We start from the raw sequence: 15,212 nt of genomic DNA on the forward strand, positions 1-15,212 counted from the left end.
ATGGTCTCGATCTCCTGACCTCGTGATCCACCCGTCTCGGCCTCCCAAAGTGCTGGGATTACAGGCTTGAGCCACCGCGCCCAGCCAGTGAGGTGACTTCTTAACTTAAAAACAATATATATTTCTCTCCATTTACTTCCTCCCTATGAAATCTATGAACATTTTACAAGTCCCAGAGACTTGTAAATCTTGGACTGATTAAATACTTTATGGTACATCTGTACAATGGAACAACAAGAATTTGGAGGAGCTAAGTTTCTAAGCTACAGTGAATCCATGTATTCCATTTTGTAATCTACACTCTTATAATGTCATCTATTACTCAACAAACCCCAAAGCTGGGACTTCCCAGGTCTTAGGAAATCCACACAGTGATACTCTCAGGAAATTTGCTTGCCAAATTAGACTACTTCTATTTCAAACAGAATAAAGAAACAAAGAAAAATATACCTATTGAAAGTAAAGGAGGGATGAAAGGTTAGATATATCAGCACTGTGAATTAGAAGGCTAGAAAGGTAAAATGGATGAGCCTGTGTTTAGCATTGAGTTTAGGTTTGTTCATTCTCTACCCAATCAATCACAATTTTTCAGCAGCTAAATGGTGTGGTGCATGGTCGCTGTCAACCTCTGTGCAATATTTCATACAAAAAAGACAGAATCATGAAAATTCTAAGAACTTAATAGGAAAGAATTTCACTTATGCCATTCTATATGCTATTTTTATTACAATCATTGCCGTGTAATCAGGTTGTGTTTGCACTGTTCTCATCATATTCATATTAGAAACATTTTTATTATATCTTATCAGAGAAAATGAGTGCTCTTGATGTGAATGCTTTGTTTCTTGAAAAGCATTTTCACATTCTCCTGATGCTATGGCTTTATCTATGCACAAGTTCCACAAAGCTGCCATTTCATCTGTCTCTTCGGGTCGGCACCCGCAACCAGAATGGAAAGGTTTCAGGAAGACTTAGGAGCTGACGAGGAAGACAGAACATGTCTTAACCGTGTGACTCTGTAGGAAAGGAAGGTGAGTTCTTACCTGGTCTTTGCTGAGAGTAACCATGCACTGGTAAGCAGCATCTGCTGATGCAAATATGTGGGGGGGATTAGAGGCACGTTTCACCCCATGATAAAGTCTGGAAAACTGAAGGAAAAATAATTAAAGGAAACTTTCCCCTGGACCATCTAATACTCCACTACCTATTGCCCATGAAACCAAGACTCTGTCACTTATTAGGGGACTTGTTGCATTAGGAAGACTGTAGGGTACAGGTTCTGGAGCCTGCAGGCATGAGTTCAAATTTCACTTCTGTACTTACTGGCTTCGTGAGCTAAGAGGGAGCCACTCTATGCTAAGTATCCTCGTCTGCCAACTAGGTTTAACAACAGTACCTGTCCCACAGGGTGTGAAAAGTGAGGTAACCCAGTGTCCAACATGCAGTAAGCACTCAATAAAGATTGTTATAGTTTGCTTTAAAAAGGTATCCTCAAGATGTAAAACTTCCATTTGTATTACATTACTATCTGCAGTTTGGAGTATATGCATCTAGGGTAGCATAATTTTATTCTTACTTTTTATTTCTTTTCATTTGGCCTTGTGAGTTTTAATTTCCTATTAAGGAGCAGTATGCTCTTAAAACATCTCTTACCTGTGGAGAGTATATGCTTAGATTCTGGAAGGGGTTTAAGGCAATTAAGATGTCTCCAACATATGTGTAAATTAGCAAGTCTGCATAACGTTTCTGCAACTGATGGATAATTGTATCCTAAGAAGAGGACAAATGGTATTGAGAGTAAATATTATTTCCAATCAAGGGATAGATTCTAAAAATGACAACGAATTTATTCTTCCAAGAACATCTTTCTTTAAAAGATGAAAGTAGTTCATTTAAATCATACAATGACCCTAACGATCCTAATTCATTAAAACAATGCCAATATTTGCCTTGAAAGAAAAAATAGGAATACATTGAAAGAATTAGGCCTACTTAGGACTTGCTAAAAGACACTGAGATATCCAAGAAAGATTTTACTTGTTATTGTGAAAAGAACTCATCTCAACCAGTCAGAATGTTGTATTTAAAATTTTATTTAATAGGCTGTTCCTACTGATAGAGCACAGACAAAATGGTAAGTTAATTTCTCAAAGCACTGCACTAAAAACCTAGGTGGCATAAATACAGAATTAAACACTTTTTATTACACTTTAGTGATTTAGACATTGAAAGTAAGAATCCCCAGAGTTAGACTCAGCATAAACAGGTCCAGTGCAATTAACAGCACTATTAAACATGCATATTTTAAGTAGGGATTATCAGAGACTTCGAATTTAGAATTCAAGCTATATTAACTTCATGATTTCCCTAAATGAAGCTCTTTCTTATGAAGAACAAACAACTTCTTAAGGGTTAATTGAAATATTTTGTCAAATTTTATCAAACAAAATATTTTCAGCTGATACAATCCACCATTAAGGCTACACTATAAAGAGCTTTATTGGAAAAATCCAAATCCTTTTCTCTTCATGATTCTAGGGGCTATCTAAATAAACACAGCACAGGATCATGGTCACAGTGACTGAATGCTCCCTGAGCTTCATCCCATGGCTACACAAACCATTACATTTTCAAATGACCTGAGGAGGACATGCTCTACAACAGAAAGGTCAGACCACATGAAACAAATGTCTTCAATGAGAATTGTCTACTAAATATTTAGTACCTCATCCAGAACCTCTAGATTGACCAAATCATCCTCAAGGCAGTATTTTTCAGCATCTTCCACATGATAAGGTCTTCTGGTATGCATCCTCTCATGCCTAGAAATTTATCAAGAGAGTTTAAGCATTAAGACAGCAAATAATGTAGCAGAAAGTGGGCAGCAAGGATGGCTCATTCACAATCTTATCACATGATATGTTCAGAGACGTCAGCAACAGGGACAGGAAGTCCGGTCCAGGTCCCCAAGCTTCTCCTGCCACTGTAGAACTGTTGGGATAAAGTGATCTCCATAGTTCAGGTCTACTTTCTGCCAGAGTGAGGAGTGTTACCAAATGGGCTCACCTAATACACGTATTTGCTTTTCTTAAACGCCAAAGACAGCACTTCCAGAATAAACACCTCTGATTTCTGCTCAGTGTCAGGCACATGGTTCTTACTGGGGTACAGCCTTAAATGCCTTACTTCCCTTGAGGTCCCCTTGCTCTATCTACCAGTACCACCCCCAACTTTTGTGATAGTTTTTAACCTACATAACACTTCCAGAGATTAATATAGTAAACAACAAATAATTGATCATTGTTTATGATTTTTCTTATTTATTTAAAATCCCTTTGTGACCCTTGTCCCATCCCACTCCTCTCTCATGAGGTGACCACTATCTGATGGGTTTCCTTCCAGTCTATTTTCAAATATTAGTCAGAGGCATATACGTACCCATCAGCAATATACAGGTTCTGTATGTTTAGTTATAAAAATGATATCATACTTAGGTTTTATAATGTAAGCTTACTTTTTTCATTAAACATGATGATTTGTAAAGTCTATTTATCTATCTATCTACCTATCTACCTTACCCACTTACCTACCTACTTAGTTCAGTCACTTTAATCACTGGGTAGTATTATGCTTTATGAATATGTACCTATTTATTTACTCAGTCCTATGGGGGGATCACGTTGGCTAGAAGAGCTCTGGACCCTAGTTTCAGAGTTGCGAGCATTGTGGTATGAGACACTCAGCAAATCCCTTAACAGCCAGTACATCAGTTTTCTTCATCTGTAAATAGAATTACTCATGACTGATCTGTCTATCTCCCAGGTAGCTATGAAACCACATATAGTCATGGATATAAAAATGCAATAAAGTTGAAAACATGTGCTAATTATTATTCTTACATCCTTGTTAAAATTTGGAATCAATTTGCATAACTACACACATTACTCCAAATATCACTGACTAAACAAAATCATACATAAACTGTCCTCCTACATACTGTAAATTCACTAGCCCAGAAGCATAACTTCTTGGTTCTTCTCTATCACTTTTATGCCCATCATCATCACAGCTTATGAGGATATCACCCACCATCTAGCTAGATCCTAGAAGCTGGTGTTGACTGAAAGTTTTATGGTAAGTACCAGCTAGAAGTCATGGAATCTTGATGCACACCCCACCCTTTGGCATGCATTTCACAGAAGTAGGTAAAGAGGAAGAAGCAAACTTATCAGCTCTTCATATTGAGTCTTGAGTTTATAATGAAATAGAAATGGCCAGATAAAACTGATTTCTCTCTTTCTAGCCTATTACAGTAAATCTTACTTTTCAGTCTCCATCACTGATAAATTTGAAAAGGGATATTTGAAGCATGCTATTAGTCATCTCCAGTCCTAGAACCAGTTTTGCTGCTAATTCATATAAAGGTCCAAAGTAGAATGAAGCTTAATTTTTATTTAATCAAATCAAATTTATAACCTAAGCATTTTAAAATTATTAAACATAATTATTTATCTGTGTCTTTACATATTGGTGATGGCAAAGAAAAATCAAATTGGTTTGTAATACAGATTTTTACTAAAACTCAAGAGCTGCTGCCTGCCTCTAGCTAGCCATTTTGTTAAATAAAACAGCAGGAGGAAACATATTTCTGATCAAAATCCCCTTCACATAAAACCTAAGAATAATTTTGCTTGAAGTTACTCAAAAAACAAAATATTGGCCGAGCGTGGTGGTTCACGCCTGTAATCCCAGCACTTTGGGAGGCCTAGGCAGGCGGATCGCAAAGTCAAGAGATTGAGACCATCCTGGCCAACATGGTGAAACCCCGTCTCTACTAAAAGTACAAAAATTAGCTGGGCATGGTGGCTTGCGCCTATAGCCCCAGCTACTCAGGAGGCTGAGGCAGGAGAATTGCTTGAACCCGGGAGATGGATGTTGCAGTGAGCCGAGAACAAGCCACTGCATGCCAGCCTGGCGACAGAGCAAGACTTCGTCTCAAAAAAAAAAAAAAAAAAAAGAAAAGAAAATCAATAATTAAAAATTTATCTCAGATCTGATTCTGGTCAAGATGGAGTAAGCACTCTCCACTCTTGTCTCCTCATTGAAGATAACCAAATACCCTGGAAGGAATGCATGGAGTAGCTATCTTAAGACTCTGAGAAGTAAATTGTAACAGGCAGATTGGGGAAAGAAGTCAGAATTCAAAATACCACTGAACCAGTGGTGAGTTTTCCAGGGTTTTTTTTTCCTTCAGTAACCTGACCTGGACTTAATGGCAGCCTGAGCTCCTTCAGGAGTACCAACCTTCACATTGGATGACATTTTTATAGCCAACTAAAAATGGAAGCATGGACAAAACCTTCCTTGCAGTCTCACAAACAGATGCAGTCTAGTAGAAAGTTTTAATTTTCAGTGTGAATATACACAATGCAATATCACTAGGATCAAAACTGGTATCTTCTGAGCCTGAAGCAGACTGTATGCTATGCCAATCTGTCTCACAGATATAACTTCCAAGAATCATGCAGATGTTGTCTGTAAATCTGAGCTTGACTCCTATAAAAAATCTTCTCCAATAATATTGTATTAACAAAAAATAACTTTTAAAAAATTTTAACTGCCTCTTTCCTTACTTACAGGCGATCACATTCTTTAGAAATACTTGCTCCTAAAAGTGAAATAGGCAATCTAGAAGTGGATGTAGAGGCAAGACTTCTCTACTCTGATAAAGACCACTTCATTCTCTCAACCAGAAAAAAAAATATGTATGTGTAACACTATTTTTGCTTTCCCCAGCTAGTGTTATTTGGAAACTGCCGCCTGCTTAACTTTCTTCCTCTGGCTATGGGGTCTGGAGGGTCTATTGTAGAGAAAAAGCATTATTTATTTCAATTTTTATCTCCTTTAAAAACATTATCCTAGACTTTACATAAGCTTATAAAAAGTGTTACATTGTTTTATATTTCTCTATTTTTAGTTGAAATTAATAAAAATAAATTTGGTTTAATTTTTTTCAATTTTATTAAGTGATTTGTGTCATTAGTAACTATAGATCTTAATTTCCTTTAAATTCACATGCTCCACCTAGTGTGCCACTTGAGAATAGCATCTATTATCAGTTTTTGCTGAAGAATTCCCCGTTTAATGTGAAAATTACAGATGTCCAACTAAAAGCTACTTGGATTGAGTATTCCAAAGCTCAGAGGAATGAAGACATAGATAAATGAATGGATAAATAGCAAAAAACATTCTACTAAATCAAAAGTATGTGGTAAGGCACTGTCGTTTTAATGGCTCAGAAGATGTTTTCAAATTCCAGTAAAGTTTATATTGCTTTTCGTAGATTTCCTGCTTGTTTTTATGAGTCTGTAAGTATGTTGGCTACCAAGGCTGGCTTCTCAGACAAACAGAGTTTGCGAGTTGGAGCTTAGAGGGAAAGTCTTGGCTTGACCTGGTTCCTGGAGTTTGCTTTCGGTGAGGCAGTGGAGCGGGAGAGTGTGGAGAGCAGGACTGGTCTTAGGTTTCAGGGATCAGGTAAAGGGGAAACTGGTGCCTGAATCCATGGATCAAGTAGGGTGGGAATGAGGGCAAGTCTGTACCATCAAGTCCAAGGAAGTGGGTGCAGCATAAGAATGGAATCGGAAGAACGGGAAAGACAGAGCCAGAGGTAGAGGCTGGGAGTTCCCCTAAGACAACAGTGAGCATAGATGAGGTAGAGGATGAGGGTCTTTGTTCAAATCTTTGGCCCAGCCAGTGAGTGGGAAAGGAGCTTCAGAGGGCACCAAACTGGCTCAAATACTAGAGGAATTATTCTCATGAAATAAACTCCTAAAGTGTTGCAGCTTTCACTCTAGTTTAATCTCTATATCTGCATTATGGTTAAAACCATTTCTGTGTCAATGCTCTCTAATATCCCATCACTGGGCCTGCTAGCTTCTTTGTTTGAGCTGCTAGTCCTATGAACTATATTGACAAACATATTTTGCCCAAAAGTGACTCATTAATCAATTAGCCTCTTTCTGTCTGCCAATTACGCCTGTGGAATTGGAGGCTTCCATGTAAGTAGATACAAACAGGGCTGCAAGAACTTCATGTAGGTGAGACAGGATATGTTCTTCCCTTCACTCCCCAGCTATGAGGAAGAAAAGGTGCAGGCTCGAAGATGTCAGTCCTCAAGAATCTAGGACAAAAGCCTCTATGGCCATAGAGAGAACCCAGGGATCACTCCCTTATCACTACATCCAATGGATTCCATAAAAGAATGAAAACATTACTCAAAACTGAGAACGGAGTACTGTTACTACACGAAGGTCAGTGATGTTGACTATTTCTTCTAAATCTTTATTTCCATTCAATACACCCTTTGATAACAGAGACAATGAAAGAGAAATGTTTATTTTACTATAACTCTATAATAATGGACCTAGAATGAGAAAAACAATAGCACACCATTGAGGAGTGACGTTATTCTACTGAGAGTCAAATATGGACAGAGACACCAGCTGGATACCCTTAACTATGTGAGCTGTATCTTGCCCCTGAACTTAAGGCTCTATCTATCAAACAATACCATGCATAGATTTTAAAATAGGATAATTGTTTGGGTGGAACTTATTCTAGTATCTGTCCATTTTTCATCTAAGCACAGTTTTGGCCAGAATCCCAATAAATCATCATCTTATCATTCATCATATTAAACAGTATTTGATATACCCAACTTCTCTAAGCAGCAAGAATTAGTAACACCAGCATAAAATTAATATTAACGAACTTATTTGCTCATTTGTAGATAGATAGATATAGGTATACATAGATAGCAGATACTAATTATAGCAAGGTGTAGATTTATTTCTTCTGTTAGGAAGGTAAAAGGATCTTTAACCTCCTATGTGTCAAGCTTCTTCGGCACTTTACGAAGTAATCTTTCTGGAGTTATTCATTTACATAAGAACCCAAGAACCCATTAGTGTATATAATATGTGGTTTGTGTGTGTGTGTGTGTGTGTGTATGTGATTGCATGCATGCACACATTTGAAGGTAGAGGAGGGAGAGCGTGAGCAAGGATTACTGGGGAAAACTCGGCAGTTAAATAGTGAGAAATCTGTTTTTAAAGGTCATTGCTGCAGGTTGAAAAGAAATCAAAAGCTGAAGTCATTGTTTTAATCAGCCTCAGGCAAATTGCAAGGGCAGAATTACAATCCATTAAACAGAGCAGAAAAAAAAACCCAAAACCCCAGCAACTCAATTCTTCTACCAAGTAATACTTAGAACAGACCCTTGGCATTTAGGGTTTAACATCTGTGGTTTCAGCTAGTACCAAGCCACCTGCAGGGGCACCGCAGGCTGGATCTTGTAATTTTGCTGAGGTTCACGGTTGAGTTCATGGTAGTGGCAGAGACAACCGCGTCCTTTCCCTGCATCCACTCACATTCCAGAGTGGTTTCACTCTTCTCCCAATAACCCTTGTAAAGTGATAAAAAGCATGTTTTCAATCTACTTCTCTGAACCTTAACAGTATGATGACATACCAGATGATACTAATGAATTCAGGGAAACTGGTTTGGGGAAGAAGCCTTTTTGCAGATCAAGGAAATAGGTGCTGATATAAAGGAAATGACCAAATAGTTTAAAAACACCCCCAACAGATTAAGTAACAATGTACCCTCAACTCATTGTTCACATAGTTTTAGGGCTTCTTAACCTCCTTTAAAAGAGTAAGACTTGGATTCATAACCGCTCTATTGTACCTGAATCAAATATATGTGTTGGCACAATTATAATTTACTGGAAAAACTTAAATTCCAATGGTGTCATACATACACTGTAATCAGCATCAGGTAATGGTATCTATCAAATCTCAAATAGTACAACGTCACTTCTCCACAGGTGCCTCTGCTGTCCTGTATCTATATCTATAGTGTGTGTGTGGGGGGGGTGTATGTGTATGTATATGTATGTGTGCGTGTGTATATATATGTATATGTATGTATGTATGTATATATAGTGAAATAGGGATGAATCACATCCCAACTTTCCAAAAAAGCACTCAGAAAAGCCTGAATGGTTACACCAGGAAAGGTGAGACAGGGGCCTAACAAACTCAAGCCCTCCATGCCCAGTACAGCTTCTGCTCTATGTGAACAAGCCCTCCATGATTCTTAGCCTTGCTCTTGAATACTCTTGAATATGTGCCATAACTGAGATGGATCACTTCCCTGTAATACTCTTCTCCCAGCACTACCTTCCACCCCCTCACTGTGACAGAGTAGGGAAATTGTGTATTCTCCTTGCTCCCCTCTGTCTTTTCTCAACCATTGCTCTCCCTAACCAATCTCTTTTAATCCCTTTTAAAAGTTCACATCACACTCTGATATCATCCTTTTCGGCAAGTGATCCCCAATTTTCCTTTCTCTCTACCGCTTCCCCTGATATCAGTCTTTGGTTTCCCCATGTCCCACCAATCACTTTGTTAACTCTTTCCACATTCTGATCTAAGAGTTCCTCAACTTGTCAACACTTAAAAAACATTTCTTTCTATTCCACTGAAGTTGCCCACAAGTTCAGCTATCCCTAGTTCCTAATTATCTATCAAAAGTTCCTAGGGTCTCAGTTCTACAATCCCTTTCCTCATCATCCCCTCACTGAATCTGCTCTTCATCTTTGTTGTAATAGCCAGTCCCCGAACTAGATCAGTCTCAAAGTCAATAAGGCAGTCTGGTGTCACTTTCTTCCCTACCCCCAAAGATCCCAAGGCCACTCTTCTACTAACCTCGATTCCCTTGCTTCCTTACCCACCCATCATGTCCACTGAAGTCAGTCTCCAGCCTGAAGAAGACCATAATGTCTGCTTTCTCTACTCCTAACTCCTTGCTGCTAAGAGTTAATCAAGATGACAGATGAGAAAGGCGGCAGTGGTGGTGGTACATTTTCTGAGAGTTTCTAGTGCCAAATGCTGTCCTGAATGCTCTACACACATTATCTTAGAGACGGATTAACTTCACTACAATAGGATGCTGCTCAGTTATGTTCCACCTGGGTTTTCTATGCTATTAAGCAATCGTGATGTCTATCTTTAATTGACCCTTTATCATATTCCTCATAGTGACTATCTCAAAGATTTGATACTTCCCTGGAGTACACATTCCACTCCCAACTCTGAAACCTTGCTAAGTTTTTTTTTCTTTTTTTTTTTTGAAAGATAAAGGCCATTCAACATGAATTTCCTCACAATACCTCCTCTCCTCACTTAAGTTTTCTGAGTACTTTTATCTAACCTTTCTGTGTCTTTCCCAACTTAGAGTTTCTCTCTTTCTAAGGTGAACTTTCCTCTTAGGCCCCTGACCCACTCCCTCTTGCTTCCTCCATTGTTTCCTCTCTCTTCTGTCTTCAATGTCTCCCTCTCTATATATATCCTTCCCCTTCACCTGTCCAAGTGTTCCCCAATCCTTTAAGAACTTGCATTCTTCCCTGCAGCCCCGCTGAAACTACCAACTTCTCTCTCCCCTGGGAAAAGTACTAAAGTGGACAGAATATTCCTTACCTTTGCAGGAATAGTAAGAAAGTTTTCCCTGTAGGTTATACATTTCATTACTCTGTATCAGCTCTCAAATCCAAAAGAGTTGCTTCAGCTGGAGGGCCCAGGACTGGTTAGACCGTTGAAGAACTCTCTTTCGGGCAGAAAACTGGAAGCCTAGTGTAATATCTGGAAGTACTCAGCATTGCATTTGATAGACTATGAAGACGTGTCTTGCAATTTCTATGTGATTGTATTGTGAACCAGGCCAGGGAGGCGGCCCAGTTTGGGGAGGCCCCATCACACTTCTCTCTTTCCCTAATCTCCCTCAATCAGTCCATCACTAAGTCCTGACAATACCATTATTTTAATATCTTCTGCCATTTGTAATTACTATGATCTGCTCACTAGCCTCCTTAGTGGCAGCCTTGCCCTGCTTCATTCTCCATACTGCAATCAGAACAACTTTCTAGAACTCATCAATAGCTCCCTAGCACCTAAGAAACAAATTCAACCTCCTTAGGCCCATTATGACCTGGCTGCTGTCTACCTTGTCTCTGCCTCCCACCTACCCCACGCCAAGCTCCAGCCATGTCAACTAATTGTTCACCAGATTCCCCAAGCTCTCTCTAGCCCTTGTGCCTTGCCCTTTGCTCATCACTCATTCTTTCCCCTCTACCCCAAATAACCCCCTTTCCTTGACTATCTTCGATTTGTTCTTCAGGACAGTTCAAGGATCATCTTCCCAGAAGCTCCGGGGCATCTTCCCCCACCATCCCAACCCCAGACTGACTTAGGTGTCTTTCCCAGGTGCTCTGGGAGGTATCCCAGGCATTCCTTTATCTAGGTACTTTTCATGTTGAACTGTTCTCACCTGATTCTTGTCTCTATCACACACCAGACTATTAGCTCTTTATCAGGAACTGCATCTGATTTGCCTTTGTAATCCCTCTGTTCAGCACAGGGCCTGACACATACACAGGTATAAATGCCTCTTGAATGAATAAATTAGATATTGAATAAGAGATAAAATGGGATATTTTTAACATTCAGTACCTCAGTACTATTTATTTTCATGATCTTTTACAGTAAGTAAAAAGATGAATTTGCACAAATTATGAGCAAGAGGTAGTTAGTGTTAAAAAGAAATGAAAGACTCAGAATTAAATAGGCCTTGTACACTACTTCTACTACTAACATTTATGGAAGGTGCCCTATTCTAAGCATTTTACATGTATTGACTCACTTAACCCTCAAAATAATCCCCATTTTATAGAAGAAACTTTGGAAGAGAAAGATTAAAAACATACCCAGTTAGTGGCTGGCCTGAGACCCAAACCTGGCAGAGCAATAGGTTCCCTCCCTCCTTCCCTCCCCCATTTCCCCTTTCCCCTTTCCCCTCCCCCCTTCTCCCTTTCCCCTTTCCCCTTTCTCCTTTCCTTTCCTTTCCTTTCTTTCAGACAGATCTTTATCTGTTGTCCAGTGTGGAGTGCAGTGGTGCAATCACAGTTTGCTACAGCTTCACACTCCTGGGCTCAAGTGATCCTCCCACGTCAGCCTCCTGGGACTACGGGCATGTGCCACCATGCATGGCTAATTTTTCTTTTACTTTTTATTATTTATTTAACTTTTTAGTAGAGATGAGGTCTTGCTACAGTGACCAGCCTGGTCTCAAACTCCTAGGTTCAAGTGATCCTCCTACCTCAGCCTCCCAAAGTGCTGGGATTACAGGTGTGAGCCACCACACCCTGCCAAGCCAGTGGTTTTAACCACCACATTGCACTGCCTGCCTGGTGGCCATAACTGTGTAGAAAAATGATGAGTGGGTAATTTGGCCTCAATCATCTATACACTCACCTCAATTTTTCTGTGTGGGTTTTTTTTTTTTTTTTTTTTTTTTTTTTTTTTTTTTTTTGTCTGCTTTAACTTGAAAAATCACAGCTTTAAATATATTGATTTATCAGCATGGAATGGTATTTGAGGGTTTTTCCTGGTGGGCTGAAAAACATCTATGTAGCCAGCTCTTTGCCAGTTGCAAGAGGAAGTAATAGTACAAGAGAGGTGGCAGGTTAAGTGTCAATTACGTGCACTCTGTTTCCTTTGGAATTAATTTTCCTACATCCTAAGGAAGTGATTGTTTAAAGTGTTGATACCTATTTGTGAGGTTGTATTTTTTTTTAATGATAGTTCAAAGAAACACAAACCACTGAGTGAAACTCGAGATTACAAAGACCCTGTGAGAAGCCTTTGCCACTACATGAGGCTTCTGACATCAAAGGAGTTAACAAAGATAAAGAGAAATTAGAGAAAGGGGATGAGAGAGGCTGGTGTTACAATTTTCTATGGTAAAAGGAGAAAGATTTTGGTTTTTTTTTTTTTTTTTTCTTTGAGACAGAGTCTCACTCTGTCGCCCAGGCTGGAGTGCAGTGGCATGATCCAGCTCACTGCAAGCTCTTCCTCCCGGGTTCAAGTGATTATTCTCCTGCCTCAGCCTCCCGAGTAGCTGGGATTACAGGCCCCCACCACTATGCCCAGATAATTTTTTGTATTTTTAGTAGAGACAGGGTTTCACCATGTTGGTCAGGCTGATCTCAAATTCCTGACCTCATGATTTGCCCACCTCAGCCTCCCAAAGTGCTGGGATGACAGGCATGAGCCACCGCACCTTTTTTCTTCAAAAAGAATAAAAGAGAGAGAGAGCATAGATCTAGACAGGGAAAGTCAGGCAAATGTGAAAATCCAGATAATTTGGCAAATGAAGTCTTAGAAATAATTCCGTGGCAAATCCCAGAACAGGGAGACAAGGAGGAGATGTTGGATTTGACTCATACCCTTTAAATGTTGGGTTTGTTTTTTGCTTAGTTTGTATTTTCTTTTACTTCGTCTTCATTTTTGGTGGTGGTGGTGCTGTGTGTGTGTGTGTGTGTGTGTGTGTGTGTGTGTGTGTGTAGGTGGCTGGTAGGGGTGGTGGCTGCTGTAAAGGAACAAAACAAGGAAGAAAAGAGATTTCAGCTCCCTGGGGTTTAAACACAAGTTCCTACTGCTTCAAAAAGACCCCAAGTCACAAGAATTTCTCTGCATTTCTCTACTCTGTAGGGAGGCCATAGAAACAGAAATGGCAGTGGAAAAAGGAAGCAAGTAGGAAAAAAAATCCACTCTGAGCTATCCAAAAGGGAAGAAAAATCAGCAAAATATAGTCACCTTGAAACTACGCCTCCAGCTCCAAGAGTTCTGAGGCCAGTGTTTGGCTTTTTGATTACTAAACAGCTTTCTGCAGAATACGTATTTCCGGAACTTGCAACTTATGATATTTTATTTTCTTCACCTCCAGTACTTCAAATGTTCTTTTAATAATAATGGACTGGAGCTTATCTACATCCTGGATGGTTTCATAAAACCAAATAATTGCTGAGCCTAGGAAGCAGGTTTATTTGCATTTAATTTTTTTAAAGAGAAATTCTGCCACCCTCTGGACAGAAGTCAAAGATCTATTTCTTAGCGATTCACCAAGAAATACTGTTTAAAGCACTTGCCCCTGAAAATAAACATTTTTATAAAAATCTACCTTCTAAAAAAAAAAGGAGGATGAGGTAGGGTAGGAATCACGGCTGCTTTAGATAGAATAAACAATACCTGAAAAATCTTACTTAAAAATACTAAATCGACCCTAAGGAGTTTGGAACTAAAGAGAAAATGGTCTCAGAGCACATCAGAGAAACAGCCTCCAGTGTTTAGCTCAGAATCTTTCCAAAACTCACTTTACAGCCTACATGACTGCTCTTCAGTCTACCACAGCCAAGTAAAGATGTTTCACACAATGTCAGCCATGGTTGCTTTCCCACAGTTACCCTTATTGGTTAAAAAAAAAAAAAATCCAAATTTCTGTTAAATGTAAATATATATATTTGTTGATTTTTTAACTAGAGCTAACTGAACACCAGGGCAGAGTAAGATTTCAGCCACTTGAGAGAAATTGGCCATAAGAGCACAAATGGGCAGTTTGTTTCTGAAGCTCTCCTGCTCTCATCCACTGGGCATGGAGTACTTAATGGCATGTAAATAAAACTCTTAAAAATGCAGGGATGTGATAATTACCAGTAATAATGCTGGGCAAGTCAAAACACATGACATGACATTTTTATAAACAACCACAGGGAGAAAGAAGAAAGAGAGTACAGTACCTGGTTTTGGTAACAGGATTTAGATGCTTCTGGTCTTGGAGAACCTTGGCCAGTTGGTTTTGCAGAAACAAAACCTTTCCATGTACTCCTTTAATAAATGGGTGGTCAAGGAGATGTGTGACGGAAGGTCGCCTTTCAAAATCCTTAATAAGACACCTGTTTGCAAAAACCAACAAACAATCCAAAGTACAATCTTAGACACCCTGTTCACCTATGAATATGGGGGAGAGAGAGAAGGTAAAAGCTCATTTATAAAACCTGATCATTGGTTAATGATACACAGCTCCCTTATTAATATGTACCGGAAAGTAGAAAAAATAGTAATTCTCTATTAGTTGAATTAATTAAAACATCAGAAATCTGTCTTAGTTTGTTTTAAGCAAAGTTGAAAACACAATTTTTACCATCAATTTGAAGTACTCAAAACACTGAAAATATAGACTGCTCAGACAATTTTCTACCTGCATTTTCATTACAGAAAAATATTTTCAGTGGAGTCAAGTTGATTTGTGTGTGT

General features: G+C 39.1%; 1 protein-coding gene across 5 annotated transcripts in view; it reads right to left on the reverse strand.

The window, feature by feature from the left end:
* Positions 1 to 15,212, reverse strand: part of MYO3B (myosin IIIB) — a 545,921-nt gene that overhangs the window by 309,171 nt on the left and 221,538 nt on the right. For all 5 annotated transcript variants that reach the window (XR_001007340.1, XR_001007338.1, XR_001007339.1 and 2 more), the window contains exons 9-12: positions 14,696 to 14,851; positions 2,726 to 2,822; positions 1,654 to 1,770; positions 1,044 to 1,148 (exon numbers count right to left, since the gene is read on the reverse strand). Coding sequence is in view for 2 of the 5 variants with exons in the window: in XM_011991954.1 (XP_011847344.1) it covers positions 1,044 to 1,148; positions 1,654 to 1,770; positions 2,726 to 2,822; positions 14,696 to 14,851 (475 nt within the window). In the remaining 3 variants the exon portion in view is untranslated. The remainder of the gene's footprint in view (positions 1 to 1,043; positions 1,149 to 1,653; positions 1,771 to 2,725; positions 2,823 to 14,695; positions 14,852 to 15,212) is intronic.

Source organism: Mandrillus leucophaeus, unplaced genomic scaffold (assembly GCF_000951045.1).
Source record: "Mandrillus leucophaeus isolate KB7577 unplaced genomic scaffold, Mleu.le_1.0 Scaffold40, whole genome shotgun sequence".
In the NCBI taxonomy this organism is placed as follows: domain Eukaryota; kingdom Metazoa; phylum Chordata; class Mammalia; order Primates; family Cercopithecidae; genus Mandrillus; species Mandrillus leucophaeus.